The 27377-nt window shown below is 36.8% G+C and overlaps 1 protein-coding gene across 1 annotated transcript in view; it reads left to right on the top strand.

The window, feature by feature from the left end:
- Nucleotides 1–27377, top strand: part of KCNQ5 (potassium voltage-gated channel subfamily Q member 5) — a 495907-nt gene that overhangs the window by 371950 nt on the left and 96580 nt on the right. Inside the window, exons 4-5 of the mRNA XM_028097505.2 lie at nucleotides 24324–24499; nucleotides 25195–25320. Coding sequence (XP_027953306.2) covers nucleotides 24324–24499; nucleotides 25195–25320 — 302 coding nt within the window. The remainder of the gene's footprint in view (nucleotides 1–24323; nucleotides 24500–25194; nucleotides 25321–27377) is intronic.

Below are 27377 nucleotides of genomic sequence, written 5' to 3'. Positions count from 1 at the left end.
CAGTTGCCTTGTATAAGATTGCTTACTTTCTTGAGCAATGTTATCATAAAGTTCTCTGGGTATTTCCTAATTGGGGATATCTCCAGAGAAGTGATATTACTCCCAGAAATGCCTTCTACTGTTTGTTAATGTTATAAACTATAGAGAGACTTGTCTAAACAGATAATTGTTGACTTAGTACAAAACTTGAACTTATAAAGTAGCTTGATTAGCTGATATGATTTGACCATATAGACAATGCCCTTAGACAGAAATGAATAGCTAAAGATTATTTCTATAAATTTCACTAGGGCACTATGATATATTGTATTATTACTATCAAATGTTATGTAAAAATATTCATTCACAGTATACTTATTATGTGCCAAACATGATGATCTTTGGTGCAAAGACACAAAGATGAATAAGACAAGGTACCTGCCTGTGAGAGTATGGTCTCCTGTGTCCTTTGAGAAGGGCAAAACTGGTAGGAGGGAGACTAATTATGCTGATACAGAACAAAGGTGATCGAGGTAGAAGTAGTCTTGGTAAGGAGGGTATAGAATATCATGAATGATTATATAAGACAGAGAAGCAAAAGATACCCAAGGTTTTGTGCTTAATCATCCAACAAACATTTATACAACATCCACCATGTCCAAGCATGCTTCCATATGCTGGGGAAGCTGTGTTGTGCCAAGTGGGCAAGGGCCTCCTTGTAGAGCAATATTCCAGTGGATGGAGAAAAATAATATACAAACATATTTTTTAAAAACAAGGTTGTGTCAGCTAGAGATAATTGCAGTGAAAAAAATAAAGCAGAGAGATGAGGGGGGCTTCTTTAGACTAGGTGGCCCAAGAGAGTCTTTCTAAGAAGTGGACACTCAAGTTGACCTGAATATTAAAAAGGAGTCATTTTTTTTAAAGATTTTATTTATTTATTTGACAGAGAGAGAGACACAGCAAGAGAGGGAACACAAGCAGGGGGAGTGGGAGAGGGAGAAGCAGGCTTCCCACGGAGCAGGGTGCCTGATGTGGGGCTCGATCCCAGGACCCTGGGATCATGACCTGAGCCGAAGGGAAACGCTTAACAACTGAGCCACCCAGGTACCCCAAAAAGGAGTCATTTATGAGATTTAGGCACAGATTTTTACAGGCCAGGGGATAGTAATTGTAAATATTCTTGTGACCCAACAGCTTATATAAGAAAGAGACATAAGGTCATTTTGGCTGGAGTTCCATGAGCAGGGCAGAGTAGTAAGAAATGGTGGAGCAACTGTCACACCCTGAGGACCATGTAAGCCATTTGAGGGCATATAATAGTTGCCTGATGCAGGACAGCTTCTTGAGATGGGCCCCTAGCAAGCGCCCAATAGCTTGCTGACAGGTCTAATGGTGAATATTTGGGTTTAAAAAAAAAAAAATTGGTCAGGCAATGAAAAGTATGGCTATATAAGGCTCAGGGTTTTTTAGTACCTGTTTGAACTTCCTATCATTCCTTCCTAAATTATTACTTATTCAGAAGAATATAAATCTATTCCCTCTGACTTTTCCATTCATTGATACATATCTACCCTTAAAAACATGAAATTTCAAAATTAAAAGAAAATGTGTTATCTTCTGTGAGCATCTGGAATTAGGAGCGTGTCATGGAAAGTCGTTTACAGCCCCACTGGTAACCATCACCAATGAGCAGTTCCCAAAGGGCCTGCTTACCAAAGGACTCTGCTGCATACTCTTAGTTATGATGGTTGCGATGCAGATTTATGTCATTAAAGATTATTTATTTTCTTTGAGACATTGTCCCTTTTTGCCTTTAGATGTTATCTGAAGACATGATCAATAAGAAGCATTAAACTCTCACTATGGGGTAAATTTTCAAAGTGGTGCTTGGAATTTGCCAGTATGAGTCCCATTAACTTCAGAGGAAGTCCTGCAGTTAAAACCACTGCATATGGCTTTGAAAATGTTCTACAGTACATCTTCATGGTGCTGCTTCTTTTTTTTTTTTTTTTAATAAATACCACAGAGCGGCTCAGTGCACAGCTGATTGCAGTATTTAAGAACGTGGATAATGTACTGTGCAGTAGGAGGCTTTTAAATTTAGATTTTAAAGCTTTATTCCTATTAAGAGTCACAACAACAATATAAATGCATCTTTAATTCTTCAAAGAGTACCTTCCTATAAAGGAATTTGGAGCTCAATTAGAATATAGAACTCATAACACAGCACCGTGTTCCTCTGAGACATTGTTTATCTCCCTCCACAGACAGAAAAAACTGAGGCTCCGGGAAGTGGTGGTGCCTTGTGCTCAGCCCTTAAGTTAGCTGTGAAGCTAGGAATAGAATGCCAGCTTCCCCACAGCTCACTGCTCTAAAGCACTGCCTCTTGCAAGAGTCAAATTTAATTACACTATAATCCGTTTAATCTACATTTGGAAGAATAATGAAGGAGCAGGAAAAATGAATTCATTAACAGGTTGGTGAGAGACCACGTTATATAGATGAGCAACTTTTTTTTCAGGATCCATATTTTCAGCATATTCCAGTTGGTGTCTGATACCAGGAAAGATGAGCCTCGTTCTACTGGCCACAGTTAACAAAGGACTCCTTGATTTCTCTTACTTTGAAACATAAGTAAAGATTCCACTTGAAAATGCTGCAGAACCATCTTTTTTGTCAGAAATAAAACGTAAGGATTTTTTTTTTTTAAATAAAAAGAGAGAAAAATCGTGCATAATTCCCCTCTACGCTCCTTTTGGGTTAAAAGCAAGAACCACATTGAGTTAAACGCACAACTTACAGCCTCCCTTGAAACAAAAGGGAGTGATGAGTGAGACTTTGCTTCATTTTTGGCTTTTGATAATTTTCCCACTAATTCACTGTGGCTGTGTCCATGCCAGTCCATCCATTGTCTATTTCCTGCATGTACATTAGAAAAGAGACAATAGTTTAAGAGCTGTATTTAGATAAGAAATCTTCCTTTGAAGCTAAAAATAGCAGGAAATTAGGAGTTGGAGTACCTGGTGTTACATGAATAGGAATAAAATTTCATGGTTTAATTGTAAATCGTGCTTACAGACAATCTCACATAACTCATAATAATCTTGACATTGGAAGAAATTATGATCCCCACTTTATATATCAAAAAACTGAAACTTAGAATAAGGGCCTTATCAAGGGTCCCACTGCATATAAGCAAAAGAATCAAAAAAGAGGGAAGAAGGGAGGAAGGAAGGAAGGAAGGAAGATTTGCTCACATCAAGTTCAGACTTCTTTCTATGACACCACATTATCTCCCTGCACAACCCCCATGTGGCATAGAAACAAATAAATAAACCATATGGTGAGGTCTGATTCCTACCCCCAAATCTCCCCACACCCCACAGGAGACATTAACTAATATGACGTCTAAAAGAAAAGAAATGCTCGTATCATAAAAGATGCAGTTCCTTCTCTCAATGGTCATCTTCCTAAGATCTGGCCTTTTTTTCAACTTTTTATTTTGAAATCACTTTAGACTTAGAAATTGCAAAAATAACACAGAGTCTCATGTACCCATGTACCCTTCACCCAGCTTCCCCCAATGATAACATCTTAACATAATATAGTGCAATTATCAAAACCAGGAAGTTGATAGTGATATATATTATTAACTAAACTGCAGGCCTTATTCTTATTTACTAATTTTTGCATTCACTCGATTTTTTATATATAGTGAAATGAAATTTTATCACATATATAAATTAATTTAACCAGCTCCACAATCAAAATACAGACTTTCCCACCCTCCTGAAGAAATTTGGGGTGTTATCCTTTGAAAGTCATTCCTTCCCTCAGTCCTAAACTCTGGGGACCACTAATCTGTTCTCCATCACTATAACTTTGTCATTTTTAGAATGTTATCTAAATGGAATCATACAATCATACATTCAGTCCTTGAAATTGGCTCTTTTTTTGTGTGTGTGCTCAGCATAGTGCTCTTGAGATCTATCCAAATCACTGTGTATATCAAGAGTTCATCTCTTTTTCTTGTTGACTAGTATTCCATTATGTGGAAGTACCACAGTTTGTCCATTTACCTGTTAAAGGTCATTTGGATTGTTTACAGATTTTGGCTATTATAAATAAAGCTGCTATGACCGTTCATGTAGAAGTTTTTGTATGAACATAAGGTTTTATTTCTCTAGGGTAAACACCCAGGAGTAGGGTTACCATATAACAGGGTTATATGGTAAGTGTATATTTAACTTTATCAGAAACTTCCAAATTGTTTTCCAGAGGATGACCATTCCTTTTAAAATATAGAAATGCCTAGACTATTTCATGACAGTAAATTACATCTATGCTGACTTAAATGGCATTTTTTATTTTCATAGAAAATATATGTTTCTGCTTTCTCTATTTTTCTATGAAAATTATTTTAATAAGCAGAAGTTTCTGAAATTCATATTTAACCACGTGGTCAAGAAACAAATGAAAATATAGCACATTAAGGAGGAGTTCTTCATGCTCTGACAAATGAATGTAAATTTAATGTTTATGTAGATGAAGTGTTGAGAGCGCAATTAATATAAAAAGCCAATACTGTACAAATTCCTGAAATACCATTATTTAAAGCTAACTTTACTTTATAGAAAGTCCTTATCCAAGTAAACTTTACTGAGACCAATACTAGTTATACCTTGCCTGCTAAAGAATGCATAAAATCACATTGCAACCTCAAAGGATGATTCCCACAGAATAAAATGTTTAAAATTGCCACCAAGGCCCCAAAAGTGCTTTGTAACAAGTTGGACCCCATATTCATGGTCCTAATGTGATCTAAAAAAGAAGTCATTTGTCCTTCCTAATCCCAAACCTTTCAAAAATCCCCCTATTCTTATCTCTAAGACTCTACCTTTCCTCCCAAACTCTGCTTAATGTCTCCCAGTGGATCTTCCATCATAACTAAGAGGAAAGTCAAAAGCTAGTAACAATCTCATGTGGCCAGATTCATGAATTTCAACTTCATCCTCACTCTGGTCATAAGCAATGTTGGAACAACTAATTACTCATTGGGAAGAAGATCAGGTTGGATCTATATTTATCTCATCATATCCCAAGATAAACTACAAATAGGTCAATGATTTAAATTAAGTGAGACCCAAAACATACTGGATGCAGAAATGGGTAAATTCTCTTCTAACCTTGGAACCAAGAAGGCTTTCTAACTATAACTAAAAATAAAGAAGCCATAGAAGAAAATGATGATAAATTTAGGCTACATGATAATTACAAATTGATAAAATCAGGCTATATAAGATCAAAGAACACTGCATGATAAAATAAAAGAAAACAAACAAACAAAGAGAATCAAAAGACAAATGTGGGAAAATATTTACAACTTCTATCAGAGACAGTTAATCATCCTAAACTATAAAGATACTACTGAAATCCAGAAGAAAAGCCCAACAAACCAGTGGAAAATAAAAGATAGGGAATGAACATGAACAGACAGTTCACAGAAACATACTCAATCTTACTCATAAAAAAGAAATACAAATGGGGACACACCTGGGTGGCTCAGTCGGTTAAGCATCTGCCTTCGGCTCAGGTCACGATCCCAGGGTCCTGGGATCGAGTCCTGCATCAAGCTCCTTGCTCAGCGGGGAGCCTGCTTTTCCCTTTCCCTCTGCCTGCCACTCCCCCTGCTTGTGCTCTGTCACTCTGTCTCTCTGTCTCTCTGTCTCTCTCTGACAAAATAAATAAAATCTTAAAAAAAAGAAATACAAATGATAACATTTTCTCGCCTATCAGGTGAGCAAAAATCCAAAATCTGGCCACAGTCTTTTTTAGTTAGACTGTAAGTAAACAGGCACTGATACTCCATAGGAATGCAAAGTGGTATCACTGTTATGAAAAAGTGTCAATATCTACTAGAATTACACAGCATTTACTCTTCAACCCAGGAATTCTACTTCCTAACAGTTCCATCAATGTGTAATATTTAGTATAGCTGAATAAACTAAGAATGCAATAAAGATCTTTCTGTATAGCTATAGAAGGATCCAAAATATAGTAGGTAAGAGAAAAAAATATTATAATATAGCATTTGAGTGTGTTTACTTTTTGTGTAAAAAACTAAGAGTATATATTCATATTGCCTTTATTTGTATAAATTTTTTTACACTTTAAAAACTTTATTTATATAAAAAACTCATTTGTTTTTAAAAACATTAATAAGACAGAAAGAAAAACAGGAAAGGTATAGAGCAGAAGACATGCCCCTTAGTGTTCAGTGGGGAGGTGGGATTTTTGGTTCTCTGGAATTGAATGTTTAGTGTTTTTATAAACAAAAAAAAAATAGTTAAAGGTCCCCAAAAGCCCAGGGCTGTTCTATTATCCACACCCCACTGAGAAAAAGAGCGCCAGGAAAAGAGCAGAAGAGGACAAGAGAAACCGAGAGTGGAGCCAGGTCCAGATGGGGGCAATTTCCCCTGTGCAGTATGTTCTTAGGGTCAAAGAGGGGAAAAGCCTCCTTTTTGCCAGAAAAGGAGTGGGAAGAAATCGGAGGGGGAAGAATGGGTAAGGAAAAAGTGAATGGGGACAGTTGAGAGGAACTAGATTTCTCATCAGTTACTTCTTTTTTGTTTTATGTTTTTATTTAAATTCCAGTTCATTAACATACAGTGTAATATTATTTTCAAGTGCATAATATAGTCATTCCACACGTCCACAAAACACCCAGTGTTCATCACAGCAAGACCATCCTTAATCCCCATCAGCTATGTCCTCCGTATCCCCACCAACCTCCCCTCTGGTAACCATCCGTTTGTTCTCTATAGATAAGACTCTGTTTCTCAGCTTTCCTCTCTTTTTTACTTCTTTATATCATTTTGATACTTAAACCATATAAATATATTAACTATTCAAAACTTAAAAAGTACTGTTGCTTGCACACAGTAAGCACAGTGTAAATGTTTATTATGATTATCATTGCATATCAATATTTGGGTGAATTTGTTCATATAATGTACAGTTGTGCAAAATCTCACTCACTCAAGGCATTTTTATCATTGCAAAGAAGGACAATGCCAAAGATAACCTACCATAGATTTTCACATGAATGTCCACAATCCTAAGCTGACATAACATTTAGCTTTCTATTTCAATTTCTATTTCAATAGCATTTTTAACTCTCTTAACAAAGCCCTGTTCTAAAAGGTGATCTACGATTTGCCTTAACTTGCTTTCCGTATATTTCTTTCATTTTAAACTTGGAATTTCAGTTTTATCTTCTCAAAGATTGCCCAGGAAGATTAAGTGAGGTAATACATGCAAAGTGCTTAGCTTAGGGCCTGGCATGTAATACACACTCAAGTCTTAGAGATAGTAAACTGAACTATAATAGTAATGGAGTCAGTGTATTCTCATCAATCCTAGAATTGATAAATATAATCAGAAAAAAATGATCAATTCAGTAAGACCTCTTTGTATGTTTTTGTTGATTGTTTTTTCTCAAATTATCTTCCTCAATAGTAAATTTTTAGAATTTGAGAGTCTATGTATCTTTTTTTTTTAAAGATTTTATTTATTTATTTGAGAGAGAGCAAGAGAGCACAAGCAGGGGGAGCAGGAGAAGAGAGGGAGAAGCAGGCTCCCCGCTGAGCAGGGAGCCCGATGGAGGGCTCAATCCCAGGACCCTGGCATCATGACCCAAGCCGAAGGCAGATGCTTAACCATCTGAGCCACCCAGGTGCCCCGAGAGTCTACGTATCTTAAACAAGAATAAATTTTATTTTAAAAGAGGAAGGGAAGGAACACCAGGAACTTTTTGAGTCTAGAGCTCTTTAGGTGTGATCATTGCAAAAAATGCTTGTGTTACGGTACCACAGGATGCTGGGGTCACAAGAGGGGGTTTTGTAGCTTTCTTTTTGACCGGTTATCAATTATGGCTTAACCTATGTTTCACCCCAGGAGGACTTTCCTGGCCCCTTAACTAGGTTAACTGACTCTGCACTCTGCTCCTTGTATTTCTCCTGTCATAGCATCCATCACCAGAGATTGCAGCCATGCCACTCAACGTCTTCTATGTCAACTGTCTTTTTACCCCTGTGTGGGCTAAAGGTATCTGCCTTGACCACCTCCACCCATGCCCCATCCATACCCTTTACTACAATATACCCAGGTCCTAGCAGTTTCTGGCCACAATAAATGTGTATTGAGTGAATAAAAAATTCAAAACATTGCCAGCTAGTAGACATTCATATGCAGAACATCAAACCCCATTGCACCCTCTACACACACAGTGTAAAAACAATATGAGGAAATAAAGAAAAAAATGGGTGGCATTTATCGAAACTATGAAAGCTAAAAAATAGCACCTTTGCCTCGGTTCTCAGGAGGTTTCAGAAGAATAATTTTTGCCTGCAATTTTTTTTTCTAATTGCTTCAGTTGCCTACTTTAATTTGGTCAGGTGAATGTGCTGACATTTTTTAATAAAGTACGTATTTTGCCTGCTTGTAATTGTAGGCTCCTTTACAGAACACTCTTCTATTCCCAGGCTGCCTTTTTTCTCAATATTTTTACTCCTGCCTTTTGCAAAACGTTTTAAATATTTGATTTTAGCCCGTACCACAGACTCCAAATCTGTGTCTGGAATTTGGAGATCAAAGTGCTGTAGCTAATCCCCAGGACATTTGCCATCGTGTGACTTAAGAATCCATCTCTTATCAAGTTTCTGTGGTTTTCTGGAGTATTTACCAGTCATAATGTTAAAATGTGCACATCTGAAACTATTTTTGACTTACATTTTCTTGATACTTCTATGTAGTTTGTGGGAAAATATCCTGCTCCTGAATGGTATCGAACTCAGTCAAATCCTCTCCAGCCTCTTTATAAAGGATTCCTAGGTTATATCATCACATGTTTTCAATAAACCCTGTTTTTTGTTCTCCTTTAAACAGAGCATGTCTTATTCACAAAGCTCATGATGGTAGGGAAGGAATTGATAATGAAAAGGTGAGTCCAAAGTGGGATTTTTCCTCACAGTGTTAGGATTTATTAGGAGGTAATATGTTTTGCAGTCTGAGCCATAGCTTCCAGAGGTGGTCAACCCAAATTCTAACGCTGTTCTGGAAGTAACATTGTATTATCTTACATGAGCCTCTCTGGGAAGCTGTTTCTTTCCTTTCAAGCACAGATAAGAATTGCAATATACTTTGTAAGGTTCATAACCCATAACACAAAAAAGCAAATGTGGCATTTTGAGGTTCTTAAAACTGCTCTTTATCTGGTGCCAATGAGGGCAAATTTGGCAAGGATTTTATAATTAAAGTTGGAACTTCAATGTGCAATTAAACAAGATCTATTCGGTTAATAATCCCCCTACAAATACAGATAGATGGATATAATAGATCTGTACACGGCACCACATAGGATTTTCAAAATTGTAATGAGTGTCAGGTGCCTACTTGTGGCATGTAGTTACTCAAATTCACTCCTTTAAAGCACTATCTTTTCATTCTTCACAGAAGGAAAAGTCCATTTTCACACCCCAGTGTTTATCCCTAAGGATTACCCAGAAGCCTAAACTTTATCCATTTCTTATTTCTAAAAATAAGAGATTGTGCATTGAAAAAGATTAAGAGAGCCAGGTGTACCAGGTAATTCTCAATTTCCCCAGATAATACTTACAATGAATTGCCATCCATAGGTGTCCTTTGCTTAGTGACATTTTAAATGAAATGGCATCTCCATCTGCAAAATCCAAATAGCACAGTCTATTCAAAGAACTTCCTGAAGACATTCTTTCAAAAACTTTTAGTAGTAGGTGATGATTAATCAAACCCTGCATGTCATCTGGAATAGGTATCAAGTTTCTCAAGAAAAGATTACAAATCCTAATACTAACCATAACTGGCTGCCAAGATTCAGAGAGCCCGTATCATTCAACTGCTTAGAGTAAGTGCAAAAAGGGAGTATAGAAAGTTAGGAATTTTGTTTTTACTCTGTCAATTTAAACCTGCAGTGGCATTGTTTGACTGATGTAATAAACATTCAGGTTATGACACTGAACGAGCTACTATCCTCAGCCTCCCTTTCATCATAGGATGTTAGGGGGTTTCCAGCAGCAGTTTCAACTTTGATCATTCACTGGTGGGGATCCAAATCTTTTTTTAGACTTGTAGTCAAATACTGGTATGAGGCTCTGTTGAATTGAAACTGACTGCAGGTTTGGCATTTGGTATGCCTGAAAATAGGACTAGGAGAACATTTTAAACATTTGAGGATATCAACTTGGGAAACTGCTTCTAAAATCCTTTCTTGTACTTTCTGTATCAAGGAACATAATATAAAGCCATCATGTCATTGCACTAAAACATGTTCTGAATATTCAGAAATACACGTGACTCTTCATCTTTTCATTTATTGAGAACTGATGGGATTACACCTGGGTAATTTACTCAAGATACTATGGTGTGCCTTAAATAGGATGTGTTTTCCTCCTACTCATTACAATGGTTCTCAGAGGACAAATGTTTCTTCCCTGTTTTATAAATACAGAAACACAGCTTCCTTACACCCTCCAATCTGTACCCCATATCTGAAATTAAATATTTGTAGTCATGCTCTGAAGCAGTAGTTTCAGTATATTAATAATATTGGAGATTAGTCCTATGGCATAAAACACATGTGCATGTGCACATGTGCACATACACACACACACACACACACACACACACACATCTACTTCTTGACTCTGCAGCCTTGACCTCTCCCTGAACTCCAGCCTCACCCACTATGTACCATATGTCTAGAGGGCATCTCAAAATTAACAAGGCCAAAACTGAACTATCCATTCTACCCTTCAAATGACCCTCCTTTCTGCTTTCCCACCCACCTGCAGTATTTCCGCCTCTCAGTAAATAGCACTTCATTCACCCAGTTGCTCAGGCCAAAAACCCAAAAGTCACCCTCAGCCTCCCTTCTTTCTGTCACACTCCACCATCAATCCTTCAGCAAGTCTTGACATCCTTGTCCTAACAACGTATCCCAAATCCAACTCCTTCTCAGCTCTTCCTCATTTAACCTTGTTCTTCTAAAACCGCCCTCCCTTTTGTCCAGACCATCATATGGCTTATTCACTGGCCTCTTGCTTCCAGCCCCATCTTGTTCTGTGTCCCAAAGGCAGCCGAAACCATCTTGTAGAATACAAATGCTACCCTGCCCTCTTTTGCCCCAAACCCATCACAACTCTAAGGATGTCGAAAGCTCTTGCCAAAGCCACCATGATCTGGCCAGGGCCCACTCCCTTCCTCACTCCGTTCAGACTAGGTTGACCTTTCTCCCTCCCCTTGAATGCACGGACCATGCTTCTGCCTCAAGGTCTTTATATTTTCTCCCTGGAATACTTCCTCCTAGATAAGGTCATTATCAGACCCTCACTTCTTTAGATCAGGGCTCGAATGTCATCTCCTCAGAGAAGTCTTCCCTAGCCAACCCATCTGATAGCACTCCCTCTCCTCTATGACTCCACCCCCTGCTCTGCTTTTTTATTTCTCAAGACACTTTGTTACTACCTGGCTTTGTATTCTGTATTTATTTACTTGCCCAATGTCAGTCTACCCCAATAGAACATAAGCTCCTTGATAGCAGAAAAGTCTTCTGTTTTATTCACTGCGCTATCTCCAGAGCATGGCTTATTAGCAGTCATGCAATAAAAATTATTTGTTGAATAAACTAGTGCATGGATGAAATAAGTGCCTTAACAGTTACTATGAGAAAAATCATTTCCAAAATAGTCCTACTGCTGCATCATCATCCAACCATTCAATGTCCCAACAAAGGATGTACCACTTAGAATTATAGGAACTTGGAGTTACAAAGTTCCCTTGCCACTTTCCACTTCAGTGCATCTCATTTTGAAGATATGGAAACCAGCCCCAAGAGATAAGTGGTGATAAAAGTAGTTAATGGCACGACTGATGGTTGAACTAGGTATAGTTCAATGTTCTTTATGCTTTCACACTTTGTTCCACACATCTCTGTTCCTTTTGAGAGCTTAGAATGTTGTATACATAGTCAAATATAATGGAACCACATATTTTAATTCCTCCTTGTCTTGCTGCTCTATTGGCAATAAAGCATCTGGCATATGATATACATAGGGCACTAAGAAATTACAAATTCATGCAGAAATGGTCCCACATCGACAGGACAGGCTGACCGTTCTGTTATATTCTGCTATCTGGTTGGGACAAGCTAAAATATACAAAGTTGTTCATTATAAGATTTGTGCTAAATTTATCTGAATGCCAGCTCTTTGCAAGTCGTTATATTCCCTATTCTTTTTTTTTTTAAGACTTTATTTATTTATTTGACACAGAGAGAGACAGCGAGAGAGGGAACACAAGCAGGGAGAGTGGGAGAGGGAGAAGCAGGCTTCCAATGGAGCAGGGAGCCCAACGTGGGGCTCGATCCCAGGACCCCGGGATCATGACCTGAGCTGAAGGCAGACACTTAACGACTGAGCCACCCAGATGCTCCGATATATTCCCTGTTCTTAGTAACACTTTACTTCTTGGAGTTTCACATGTAGGCCTTGGTTGACTGCCTACATTGCTGTTTACTGGTTTCTTACTAGAGAAAAGTTATCAAAAGAGTAACATGGAATAAAATATAAGCAGTTTGTAATAAGACATACATGGATTTGATTTTTGGCTCCATTTACTAGCTAAATGATCTTGGATAAGATTCTTTAACTTTCTTAGTAACAATTTATGATCTATTAAAGTATGTATGCGTGTATAAATACTTTTTTCTTTTAGTTTTTTTTTAATTTTATTATTTATTTATTTGAGAGAAAGAGAGAGAAAGCACGAGCAAGGGGAGTGACAGGGGGAGAAGCAGGCTCCCCGCTGAGCAGGAAGCCCAATGCGGGGCTCGATCCCAGGACTCTGGGATCATGACCTGAGCTGAAGGCCGACGCTTAACCGACTGAACGTCCCAGGTGCCCTAAAATACTTTTCTTTTAAAGTAAGGAGTTAACATGATGTCAGGCACATTAAGGCAGACTAAGAGTTTTATGTATATTATCTCATTTAATCCTCATAACAGACATGTGAGGAAAACGGTTCTAGGCCTTATTTACAAGTGAAGACTCCCAAGATTCAGCAAGATTAATAGGCTCAAGGTTACACAGCTAGGAAAGGACAGAAGTAGGAATACCTGGGCTGTCTCACACAAAGTTCACACTTATGACCTCTGTGCCTCCTTGGAGGGCCGTTATAGAGAAGGGTTGAAATAGAGTCTGTGTACTACGCACTGCACATAGCCCCATGAGTCAGTAAATGTTGCCCTTTTCCTTTCTCTTTCCCACCACTGGTAAGTTACCTGGTCAATGTGCTAAACTTCCTGGGCCATAGCTTCTTTTAAATAAATCGTTCTCCTTTTTCTCATTACAAAAACAATGCATGCTTATTATAGATTATTTGGAAAAAAGAGATATGTATAAAGAAACTAAATTTTACACATTATCCTACCACCCAAAGATAATCCCTATTAGCATGCAGGTATAGGTACTTACGGTACTTATTTTTATATATACTGTAAGAGCACAAAATCCTTTGAAGGCAAAATTGGAATCATCTCTGTATCCTGCTATGTAATCACTTCTTTTCATAATGATATATTGGAGGGGACATTTTCTTATCTAAAAATTATTCTTCTAAAACATGATGTTTTGTGGTTATATAGTTATCCATGGTAATACTACTACTAATAATAATAAATTAGGTAAAATTTATTATGCATTAGCACTGTACTAAGATCTTTCACATGCATCGACTTCTTTAGTTCTCACAACAGCTGTGAAATAGGTAATTTTATGATTCTCATTTTGCAGATAAAGAAATGGAGGCAGAGAGTTCAGGAACTTCACCTGGGTAACCCAGCTGATAAGAGGCAGAGCCAGGACTCTGGAGCTCAGGCAGATGAGTGGCATAGTGCTTGCTCTGAATAGATAAACCAATATCATTTTTGATAAATCCATTTTTATTAGAAATCTGGATTATATCTAATTTTTACATTATTAATAATAGTATAAGAAGCATTCTTGTGCAAACCTGTGTTGGCAACCACACTTTTTTCATTAGAGTACATTCCTAGAAGTAAAATTACTGAAAATAACAGGTTTTGAGTAGTTAATACTTTGGGCAAATAATGCCCAAATTCTCCCCCCAAAGAGTTGTACCATTTTATTCTAAGACAAAATGTCTATGAAAATGCTTTTCCTCTTTCTCCTCGCCGATATTGACTATTCATTCTATCAACTTTGTCAGTTTGATAGATTAAACTGGTACCTGCTACCATTTTAAATTTCAAAGCGAGAAATTATAAAGAACTTCTTTTCATATATGTATTGGCCATTTTTACTTCTTCCTAAGGTAAATTTGTATTTGTGCCTTCTGTCCAATTTTCTACCAGGATGTTTTCTTACTCATATATTTTTATATTTTAAGGAACATCTTTTCCAGGTTTGTTTTTACATTCAATCTATGCGGGGCTTTTTTTAACATATGGAATTTTTAACTTTAACTTTCATATATTCGTACCTCGGCTTCTCAGCTGCAAATATGGGTTATTTAACTGTGTATTATTTCAAATAATTTGAATTTGAATTTGAATTTCAAATTGAAATTGAATTTGAATTTCAATAATTTGAAAAAATATTTCAAAGGCTCTTGAAATAATAAAATGTTATTCTATTTCTTCGCTTACTGTAAGCAAATAACCCATCAAATAATCATCCATCAAGTAAGTATTGAACACCTACGCTATAGTAGGTCCCGAGCTAGGTGCTAAGGTTACAAGGACAAATAAGTGCTTTTGCATGTTTTCAGTCTCTTACAGTTCCTGGAAAAGACTAGCATATAAACAGACCACTGCTATGACGGGGTAGGAAGGCTCGTGGTAGTACACGTCAGAGCTCTGGGTGCTAGTAGTATGAAAACAGCCTTCAGGAGGGGCTTTTCCAGGCAGAGCAGGAGCATTTTCTAAAGCACTTTCAATGCCAGGCATCAGCAATTGATCTTTGTTCTCGGTATTGAAAAAAATGGTTTTGATCAGAGAAGGAATATAGTCACTTTAACACTTTAATCTTGCATTAGAATACAAAATAGCTTAGGGGCGCCTGGGTGGCACAGTCAGTTGGGTATCCGTCTCTTGGAGTTTTCCTTGGGTCTTCATCTCAAGGTCATGGGATGGAGCCCCACGTGGGGCTGCACACTCAGTGGGGAGTCTGCTTGGGATTCTCTCTCTCCCACTCCCTCTGCCTCTCCCACTCGTGCTCTCTTTCTCTCCTTCTCTCTCTAAAATAAATAAATCTTAAAAAAAAAATACAAAATAGTTTCGAGAATGGAAAGACAGAGTAAAGATCAGGTCAGTGATGGCAGGGATGGCCAGGAGGGAGACAGCATAGGACTGAACTAGGGGGGAGATGGGATAAATGGAAAGAGGAAGGTACACAGGTGAGACAATCTGGAGGCAGGATCGACGGAGCTAAACAACTCAGTGGGTATGAGATGAGGGAGACAATAAAGAAGATGTGAGAAGATGTGAATCTATAAATTTAATATGCAATCTGTATCAGAACTTGAAGTTCTTTTCAATTGATAAATTTATTCTGAAACTTACCTGGGAAAATAAGTAGGTTCAGAATAATTGATAATTTTTCTTAAAAAAGGAATAACATTGAGGGGATCCCCTCAATAATAAACGTAAAGATGTTAACAAAATGAGCATCTAAATACACCAAAATAAAATCTAGGAAAATACTTTTATAATCTTGGGCAAAGTCTTTCTAGATGACTTGAGTTCCTTGACTTCCAAATAACATGAAATACAGAATGAGTAAAGAAAAATAAGTGACCTTTTTGCCTACCATGTTAGCAAAGATTACAAATTTATAATATTCCATGTAATACCTGAGAATGCTTAGAACAATATCTATCACACAGTAAACTGTTGCTGTGTTAGCTGTTACCATTACTATTGTTATTTTTATTAGCATTACTTTTATTAGCAAGGAGGCAGAAAAATAATTACTTTCATACATTGTTAGTAACAATTGGTACCATCCTTTGGAGGGCATTTGTATATCAAAACTCAAAACGTGCCAACATTCAACCCAGCAGTCCAATCTCTAGGAATTTATCCTTAACCTACAAAAGTATGTGTACTAAACTATTCATTTCAGCATCACTTTAAGAGCAAAAATTCAAGTAACCTGAAATTCATTAATAATAATTGGCTAATTAAATAAATTTCCTTCCTACTTTATACTACATATGTCTAGTGTATTGATATTTTATAGCAGCTACTATTTGATAATTTTAAAACATATTTATTTTATTTAAATCATCCAAAGTTTAGTTTATAGTGAGGCCACTAGGATTTAGAACAAAAAAGGTGGTGGAAGAATATTTTATTTGTTGCATTTCTGTTTTTCCCAGAGATAACAAGATGAAACGAGTTTAAAGTGCAAGAGGGAAATTTATGTTAGCTATCAGGGGAAACTTTCTGAGACTCTAACATGATTTACAAAAATTTTAAAAGCCTAAAGTCTCCAGACAGTTTCCAGGAATCAAGAGGTACCCCCTTTGTGGTTTACCTCTACAGAATCTATCTGTCCTTACAATTACTAGTTTAAAAGTGTTCAACCATGATTTGCTTAATCCATATGATTTAGTTCTTCCCATTATGATTTGAAATTAAGCCATGTATGGTAAAATACACTTTCATAATAGATGTATTATGTCATGTAATTGTAGCAACAAAATACATCCCATCAAGTTCAGGTGTGCAGTTCATCTTGCCTTTTTTTAAAGTTTTTCTTTTAATTCCAGTTAATTAGTATAGTGTTACATTAGTTTCAAGTGTATAATATAGTGATTCAACACTTCCATACATCACCCAGTGCTGCTCACACAAGTGCCCTCCTTAATCCCCATCATCTATTTCCCCTACCCCCCCACCCTCTGGCAACCATCAGTTTGTTCTCTATAGTTAAGAGTCTGTTTCTTGGTTTGTCTGTCTCTCTCTCTCTCTTCAGCCCTTTGCTCATTTGTTTCACTTCTTAAATTCCACAAAGGAGTGAAATCATATGGTATTTATCTTTCTCTGACTGACTTATTTCGCTTAGCATCATACTTTATAGCTCCATCCATGCGGTTGATCTTGCTTTAACCCAATCTTTGGGTCCATGTTAGGGTAGCCTTAGATAGGAATCTACCTTATAATGAGGGATTTTCAGTATTTCAGTGATTGATCCCTTTTACACAAAGTCCAAGGTGATCAATTTATATCCACTGTGCTGACTAAATAACACTGGAGCAAAGTTCCAGTGGAGTCTAATAATACGCTCTTCTACAATCCCTACATGTCTTAAATATCATTACAGTATTTACTTTGTTCAAATCTTTGCAGTCTCCTCAAATCTCAAGAATTCATCCATAAATCATTCTGAGTGATTCAGTAAGTATGTGAACCTACTTCCTAGAACCTATAAGCCTATATTTCACATTTCTAATGGGCTGCTAGTAATCAATAACTATCTTCACTACTTCCCAACTTGTTCACATGTGTTTCCTTTGGGAGAAGTAGATTTTAAGAACTCAGGATTACTTGCTTTTTTTTCCACGCACTTTGGAGCTCCCCATTGTTTATTAACAACAGTTCTATTTCTTCCTCTAGCCCCATTTTCTCTTGATGTATCCATAAAAGTACCATCTGTTTTTAGTATCATTTTCTTTCTGCATTCTGCTCTCTCCTGAATGCTTCATGTAATAATAATTTATTCCAGCTTTATTATCCAGTTGCTTTCCCAGCCCACCCTCTTCTCCCCATCCCACCCCACCCATGTCACCCTGGATTTTCTTTATCCACGGAATGGTATACCATAACTTTTAAGGGCACAACTTTGGAGTCAAGGAATGTCCAGCTCAGCCACTTAGGATATTGGGCCTTGGTTAGTTGATCACTGCAAATCTTAGTTCTTCGTTTGCAAGAAGCAGATGGTTCTAATATTAGGTAGCTCATAGGAGTACTAAATAGAGTCATGTACATCAGGGTTTCCCGACTTGGCACTCTTGGCCCTTGGACTAGGTAATTCTTTTTTCTGGGGACTAGTCTGGGCATTGTAGGATGCTTTGCAGCAACCTTTACACTAGATGACAGTAGTAATCCCCTTTACCACTAGATGCCAGTAGTAATCCCCTTCCCAATTAAGACAACCAAATAAGTCTCCAGACATTGCTAAATGTCCCCTGGGAGGCAAAATCATCCCCATTGACAACACTGATGCATGTAAAGTATTTAGCACCATGCCTGGTACATCGTAGGGATTTAATAAATATTTGTGATAGATTGATGATCTAGTGGGTTAATGAATATTCATTTCTAATGCAAACATCTAATATAATATCTGACATTCAATTAACTGCTTAATGCATGAATGGATAAACAAACGAATATGAAGCCAATGAGCTTTGAGGGCTGTCTATAGTTTCTACCTTATACTAAAATGTGGTATATTCACTTAAGACAAGGCTCCTCTCTTTCAAAAAACATTTTAGATGATTAACTGTTTGCACAGCTTAAGCTACTCTGCCCAATTTTTCTCCAGCCTTATTGAGATACAGTTGACATATAACAATGTGTAAGTTTAAGGTGTACAGCCTATTGATTTGATACACTTATATATTGCAAACTGATTGTTAGCTAACACCTCCATCACATCGCACAATTACCATTTCTTTTTTGTGGTGAAACATTTAAGATATACTCTCTTGGCAACTTTCAAGTATGTAATACAGTATCATTAATTATAATCACCATCCTGTATATTAGATCCCCAGAACTTATTCATCTTATAACTGGAAGTTTATAATCTTTGACCAGCATCTCCCCATTTCTCCCGCCCCCAGATCCTGGTAATCATAATTCTAGTCTCTGTTTCTATGAGTTCAACTTTTTTAGATTCCACACATAAGTGATGTACAGTATTTGTCTTTCTCTGTCTGGCTCATTTCAGTTAACATGATACCCTCAAGGTTCATCCATGTTGTTGCAAACATTATGATTTTCTTCTTTCTCATGGCTGAAAAATATTCCACTATTTTAATTTTTTGAGGAACCTCCATACTGTTTTCCATAATGAACATAACAATTTACATTCCCACCAACAGTGCTCCAAGTTTCCCTTTCCTTCACATCCTCACCAGCATTTGTTATCTCTTGTCTTTTTTATAATAGTCATTCTAACAGGGGTGAAGTAATATCTCACTATGGTTTTGATTTGCATTATCTCATGATTAGCGATGTTGAGCACCTTTTCGTGTATCTGTTGGCCATTTGTGTGTCTTGTTTGGAATAACATGTCTTCATTTCCTCTGCCCATTTTTTAAATTGGAGTATTTGTTATTTTACTATTGAGTTGTATGAGTTATTTGTATATTTTGAATATTAACTCCTTATCAGATAAGTGATTTGCAAATATTTTCTCCTACGGTACATTGCCTTTTCCTTTTGTTGCTGCTTTCCTTTTCTGTGCAGAAGCTTTTTGGTTTGATGTGGTCCCACTTGTTTATTTGTGTTTTTGGTGACAAATCCAGAAAATCATTGTCAAGATCAATGTCAAGGAGCCTACTCTATGTTTCCTTCTAGAACTCTTATGGAGTCATGTGTTACACTTACATCTTTAATACATCTTTAGTTGATTTTCGTGTATGGTATTTTCATTCATTTGTATGTGGTCATCCAGTTTTCCCAACACCATTTATTGATGAGATTATCCTTTCCCCATTGTACATTTCTGCCTCCTTTGTCCTTAGTTAATTGATCATGTATGCATGGTTTTATTTCTGGGCTCTCTATTCTGTTCCATTGATCTATGTGTCTACTTTATGCTGATACCATGCAGGTTTGATTATTATAACTTTGTAATATAGTTTGAAATCAGGAAGCATAAGGCCTCCAGCTTGTTCTTTTTTTCTCAAGATTGCTTTGGCTATTCAGTGTCTTTTGTGGTTCTGTGGGAATTTGAGAATTGTTTGTTCTATTTCTGTAGAAAATGCCATTGGAATTTTGATAGAGATTGTGTTAACTCTGTAGATTGCTTTGAGTAGTGTGGACATTTTAACAATATTCTTCCAATCCATGAGCATGGAATAGCTTTTCATTTACTTGTGTCTCTTTCAGTTTCTTTCATAAGTGTCTTATAGTTGTCACCAAACAGATCTTTCACCTCCTTGGTTAAATTTATTCCTAAGTATTTTATTCTTTTTGATGCTATAGTAAAGAGGGTTTTCCTATTTGTCTTTTTCAGAAATCATTGTTAGTGTATAGAAACACAATTTATTTTTGTATATTGATTTTGTGTGCTGCAACTTTACTTAATTAATTTATTAGTTCCAATAATGTTTTGGTGGAATCTTTAGAGTTTTCTGTATATAATATGTCATCTGCAAATAGTGATGGTTTTACTTCTCCCTTTCCAATTTGAATGCCTTTATTTCTTTTTCTTGCCTAATTGCTCTGGCTGGGACTTTAGATACTATGTTGAATAAAAGTGGCAAGAGTGGGCATCCTTATCTTGTTCCTTATTTTAGAGAGAAAGCTTTTTTTTTTTATTATTGACTATGATGTTAGCTATCAGGTTGTCATATATGGTAAAATAGGTGATGGGGATTAAGGAGGGCACTTGTGACGATCACAGGGTGATATAGGTAATTGTTCAATCACTATATTGTACACCTGAAACTAATATTACACTGGATATTAACTAACTGGAATTTAAATAAAAACTTTTTTTAAAGTATGCAAATATAATCCTTTTAGAGAAAGACTAAGATGGGCATTTCTGCCTGTTCCTTCTGCACTGAGTCCTGGGGTGGTAGCCACAGGGGTGCTCACACCCATTAAAAACTGCTTCTTTGTTTACTATAGTCTTGTGGATCTTGTGGCTGCAATCCCCATTGGCTTTCAAAGCAAGCTGTTTGGAAGGCCTGTCCCTCAAGTGGGAGTCTTAAAGTTAGGAGGCTAAATGTGGGGTCCAAACCCTTAGCTTCTCAAGGAGAAACTGGGATGTGGGGGTTACCTCCCATTTGTATGGCACTGTGCTAAGAGTGAGGTTTAAGGCAAGATTATGTCCCAACTATTCCTACCCATTTCAATGTGGGTATTTTCTTATTTGCCAGATGTTTAGGAGTCCCTCAGCTAGTCTCTGGATTTCCTTCACAGGGAATTATTCCACGTGCAAGTGTTTATTTGGTGCATCAATGGGAAGAAGGAAGTTCAGGAGCCTCCTATGACACTGTCTTTGAAAACTGCCCCTACCTAATTTTATAAAAAGGAAATCTTGGGCGCCTGGGTGGCTCAGATGGTTAAGCGTCTGCCTTTGGCTCAGGTCATGATCCCAGGGTCCTAGGATCGAGTCCCGAATCGGGCTCCCTGCTCCTTGGGAGCCTGCTTCTCCCTCTGCCTCTCTCTCTCTCTCTCTAGAGAGAGAAATATTCTTTCATGAATAAATAAATAAAATCTTTTAAAAAATAAAAAATAAAAAGGAAATCTTAGTGAGATTGATAAACTTTAATGGATGATGGCTATGAATTATTGTGTTGCAGTAGAATTCAAAATGGAATATTGAAGTGATCCTTTGATTAACTTAAGAGTATTTCAGATTCTTATTCTAGTTATTAAAACACTGATATAGTAAGAAAACAAAACTCAAGCTACTTTGAGTGTTTAATCTAAGTCCATTCTATAAATATTTATTGAGTGCTTTCCATGTTTCAGGCTCTGTTCTAGGTTCTCGGGATACAAGTTCTATAATGGACTACAAAAATAATAAATACATATATAAAAATAAAGAGTAGTCATAACTTCTAAAATATTTAGCCTGGGAAATATTCTAGGTGGTACTGACAGCAAAATTCAGTGGAGGACTGTAATCCAACCAGAAACATTTTTGTGACTGCATTCATCGTTTGCCATTTGGTCACTCATCTGTGGTTTCATTTTACTGAACTCCAACTTTCTCGTCTGATCTGAATTACAATGAGGGTGTTAAATCACACCTGTAGTAACCTTTGCATATTTTGTGACTTCAAACAATTAGATTATGATTCACTGTGTGCATAATTTTTTAAATCATTCAAACCAGCAGTGTTGCTTTTACTTTTTCTAGATTTTCTCTAATGAACAAACTTCATAGCTTCATACGTTTTGTGCTGTAGTCTAACGGCTCGGTACCTGATTCTTTTAAACTAATACAGTATGTGCTTTTTGTGCCTCACTTTTCTCATCTGTAAAATGGGATCTGTAGAAGACCTAACCAACACAGTTGTTATAAGGATGAAATAATTAACATTTGTAAAGAAAACACAGGACCAAAGAAAGTGCCAGGCACACAGTAAGTTTTAAGTGCTATACTTTCTGCATCCCTACTGGTCATTTACTTATTTCTACTATCTCAAATATTTTAACATAGTAAATGAGGTATTGTTCCTTTTTCTTTCCTTTGTATACTTGGAAGGAAGCAGGATTACAATGAGAAATAAAAACAAATACATAATAAAATAAAATTTAAAAAAAAACAAATACAGATCTAGCAGGGCCATATCAGAAATGTCTCTTTGTCTGTAAACCACTTGTCTCAGGAGTAAATCCCTCCAAATGATGCAAACCAAGAGATGTTTCCACACTTAACTCTTTTCTAAAGTTTTTTTCTGATTTCAAAAGTCATTGTCATTATTATAAAATTCCATATTACAGAAATTAATAACTTAGAAAGTAAAAAGTCCCTTTACCCACATACTTGCCCCATTCTCTGTACCTTTGGAGAGATTTAATAGTAATAATCTGTATATATTCTCACATGATTTTCCTGTTCATTTATTTTTTATCAAAATAAGATTACATTGCACATACAGCTTTGCAACTGTCTTTTTATTCACTTAAAATAAGTCTTTGGTGTCTGTGTCAGCACATTTAATTCCTTCTCATTTCCAAGAGCTTCAGAGGGCTATAACTCAAGGACGTGCTTGCAGCTCTCTACCCACAAAGTCCTATAGTGGTTAGATCTGATTGGAAAAAGCCCTTCAGCTGATCCTTGTACCGCCAACCACTTCAAGTCCTGACTCAGAAGGGGCACCAGGAGAGTCATTCAAAAGATCTGCCCCGTCCACTCCCGGAGACCAGACTTCTCTCAGTACAGGGAGAAGGGCCGCGCTGGATGATGAATACACATTCATACAGCAGTTAATCCTGAGGATCACAGAAACATTATAAATCCAATGCCCTTGAAGTGGAACTCCTCTCTGGAGTGTGGATGCCCAGTCATGCACAGCCCCACTTGGAGCAGGAAAGAAATTTTATTTGAGGATGTTAAGGTCAAGTTAACTTATTTTAAAATTGCCATAGGAGGCCATTCATCCGCACTTCACTTCTCCCACTTCAAAGCCTACTTCCCATCACTCAGATATTTGCCCTTGGAGCAATTAAGTCCCCTTTTCTCTTTTCTGTGCTTTCATTAACTGCTCTGTTTCTCTTTCTTAGCTTACAAAAGGGCAGATATTTTTGAAGTCAAATGTCAATATGTCAAACATCAAATATCCATTCCCATGCAATGCACAGTGAATATAATTAATACTCTATTGTAACAAATGTACTATTATTTAATCTGTACACCAAACTTACACATAATTGACCGGCCAGGTATAAAGAGGACTCTATGCAGAGAGCTTAGAATATCCAACTCAGCTGAGGCCTTTGTTAGAGCACATGTGAAGTCACAGACTCCACAACACAAGGAAATTTTTTGCAGAAAAGAGCTACAGGCTTCTTTGGCAAAAAAACAAGGGATGTGATAATACCAAGCAACACTTTCATAGCCACGCAAGCTATGATGCCTCTGTGGCATCAAGCAGGAATCCACCGTGTTAGGGCTGAGGACGGGAATGCCAATGAAACCAGAACCAAAACAGCCCTCATGCTCCCTGGAACACCGAACTTTCCAAAGGCCATTGTCCATCCAGTTCTTCCAAGGTTACGTAGCAAAAGGTTCAGAATTGCATGCATAGAATAGCCAAAGGGTCAGAACCAAGGCAATAAGGAGATCCTGTTCTCTGCACTTTCGCTCTTCAGTTGTCACAGATCCCCAGTAGCACCACTCCAGGCTGGGACTCAAGATCTGTTTATTTGTGCCTCACAGAGGTCAAAGCGAACCTTTCTGAAACACTGTTTTGAGCAATAAAACTTCCACGTCCTGCTACTTATGGCTACTTCAACCTGTTTCTTTCAGATACCATTGTTCTTATCGCTTCAATAGCAGTTGTTTCTGCAAAAACTCAGGGTAATATTTTTGCCACGTCTGCACTCAGAAGTCTCCGTTTCCTACAGATCCTCCGCATGGTGCGCATGGACCGAAGGGGAGGCACTTGGAAATTACTAGGTTCAGTGGTTTATGCTCACAGCAAGGTAAGCTTTGAAGACTTCTGAAAGTTTTTCGCTGATTGCTGTGGAATATTTAATGAACCCATCAAGCAAACTTAGTCATTTCAGAGGTTGGTTAAAGCACAACGTATAATGGATTATTTAAAAGTCATCATACGGTTGCCAGAGGGAAGGGGAGTGGGAGAAGAGGCAAAATCCGTGAAAGGGAGAGGGAGGGACGGGGTTGCAGTTGTGGAATGACCAAGTCACAGGACTAAAAGGCTCTGCACAGGGGTACTCAGTGATACTGTAACAGCGGTTGTGTGGTGACAGAAGGCTTGTGGTGAGCACAGCATAATGTACAGAGATGTGGAATCCGATGTTGTACACCTGAAACTAATGTAACATTGTGTGTCAGCGTTACCAAATAAAAAATAATGTTTTTCAAGTCCTCATGCCCCAAATAAATTAGAGTAAACCCATGTCTTTAGAATACTGTGCAACCATAAAAAAAGACCAAGGAAGTTTTTCTGTTCACTGGGACATCCTCTGAGTAAAAAAGTAAATTCCATAAGCATATATATATATATGTATATATATGTATATATATATACATATATATATACACACACACAATCATAAATATCCAAAAAGTAGTAAAATGAATACATAGATTTTTTTTTTCCTTTTTCACAGATTTTTTTTTACCTCTAACAGTCTTTCATTCCTTTTATATCTAGGAATTAATCACAGCTTGGTACATAGGATTTTTGGTTCTTATTTTTTCATCTTTCCTTGTCTATCTTGTGGAAAAAGATGCCAATAAAGAGTTTTCTACATATGCAGATGCTCTCTGGTGGGGCACAGTAAGTATAAAAATCTGTTTTTATTTTTTGGATGTTGTGAAATGTTTCCTTTGAATACAGTGTAATGATTTCTATGAATCATTTATGAAAGGTCTCAATAAAAACATTAACTTCCAAAAGAGAGTTATGTGAAAATATACACCACTAAAATTGTCTAAAGAGTTTTCCCATCTTTATGGCTCAACAAAATTAAGTTCTCTTATAAATCATCAGAAGTATTTCTTGAGTGCTAGATTGTTGCCAAAATAAGGATACATTATTTTTTTAAACTGTGATTAAAATCTTGATAAGGTTGTTTGTTTTTCTTAACTTTGTGGAGCACAGATTTTAAATGACCAATTTTGCATCGGTTTACCACTCATCAAAAATTTATCTGAGGTTTAAGAAAAAGGAATAGTAGCTGAATGGAAGTTATAGTAAAATTATGGCACAAGAAGTGAAAAAGAGAAAACTGGTAACCATCTGTGAGGTCAGAGATCATAGACACCTAATTTCAAAATTTTCCACTCAAAAACCTACTTTTCATTTAAATTGTTATTAAAGGATAGTTTGCCAAACAAATAAAAAAAATCATGGCCACATACAGACCTGTGCTAAAGATTTTAACTCCTTTTTTAAAATTTGTCATTAATGAGGGAACCAGTACAATGTTATATCTGGTTTAAAGGACTATCCAAAAAACAGAAACATATAAAGATCAAGAATATTGAAATGAATTCAAGCAGAGGTAAAGCTGGCTTCTTCCACAGTGTGAGAGTGAAGTCAATTAAACCTCCCCTAGACAGAATTTATTTACATGTCTATAGATAAGAATTATTTTGCAATGCTACCAGTTATCTACAATTTACAGAGTTGCAGAATAGTTCAACAGCCATGAAAAATGCAGAGCCCCATAAAGTCAGAAGTCAATAACCTGGAAAGGTGTGCTCTAAGCAAGGCATAGTTTTCCATTAAAGCAAAAATCTTGTCTGCATTGTAAAGAATTTATAAAACGGTCATTGAAACATGGGCCCTAATAAGAATGTCACAGGATAGGGGAATGCTTTCTGCAATATATAAACTATATTTCTTTTTATTTTATTCCTTAAGACATTCCAAAAGGGTGTTTTGTGAAAATATACAGCATTTGTAATTGTCTAAACAGCTTCCCATCTCTTTGGTCCAACAAAGTTAAGTTCTCTAAAAATTCATCAGTAATATTTCTTGAGTGCTAGATTGTCATCAAAATTAAAATACATCCTTTTCTTAAACTGTGGTCAAAATATTTATAAGTTATGGGGCACCCGGGTGACTCTGTAGGTTAAGTGTCCAACTCTTGATTTCAGCTCCAATCTGATCAAGCCCCACATTGGGCTCCATGCTGGGCATGGAGCCTACTTAAAAAAATAAATATATATATTTATAAGATGATTGTTTTGTGGAATATAGATTTAAGTTATCAATTGTTGCATTGTGCTGCTACCCACCAAAAGCACATCAATGAGAGCTAGAACTCTTGTCAAGGACGAAGAAAATTTGTCAGGGCTTGTATTGAACAGATCTCGGTATATTTATTGGCCACATAGCAGTAGTAAAATGAATAAGAATCCGAAATAGCTTCACCTGAAGGTAGGATTTTTTTCTTAAATTAGCAGAGTCAATGTCTTCAAGATTGTGCCATTGATAACAAAGCAATCTGGTGGTGTAATAATTTGGTTCCCAGCCCCTCCCTCCTACCCCATACACATTAATTGACATTTTGAAAAGAGGAAGGTGGAAAACCTGGAAGAGAGCAGTCATGTGACATTCTTAAAATACCTTTCATATGTAGAAGGCAAGTGAAAATCTATGACTCATTGTGTGATAAACTGTGTAAACTGAGAAAACAGGAGGCTCTTCTAGCCAGCAAGGGGAAGACAGTTTATTATTTATTATTTATAATTTATTATTATTAAGCAACAATTTGAATTTAAGTTTAGTTTTTGTTTTTCTTTGATAATTCTAACATACTTAAATTCTTGAGACATTCAGGTGCACCTGTCCCATGGAAATGCAGTCATTGATGAGTTCAGCCTGGC

This window comes from Eumetopias jubatus, unplaced genomic scaffold, assembly GCF_037043125.1.
Source record: "Eumetopias jubatus isolate StellerSeaLion01/CBP00866 unplaced genomic scaffold, mEumJub1_p1.0 scaffold_6, whole genome shotgun sequence".
Lineage (NCBI taxonomy): Eukaryota > Metazoa > Chordata > Mammalia > Carnivora > Otariidae > Eumetopias > Eumetopias jubatus.
Note: the sequence above shows the minus strand (reverse complement) of the source record. Positions and strands in the feature narration are given on the sequence as shown.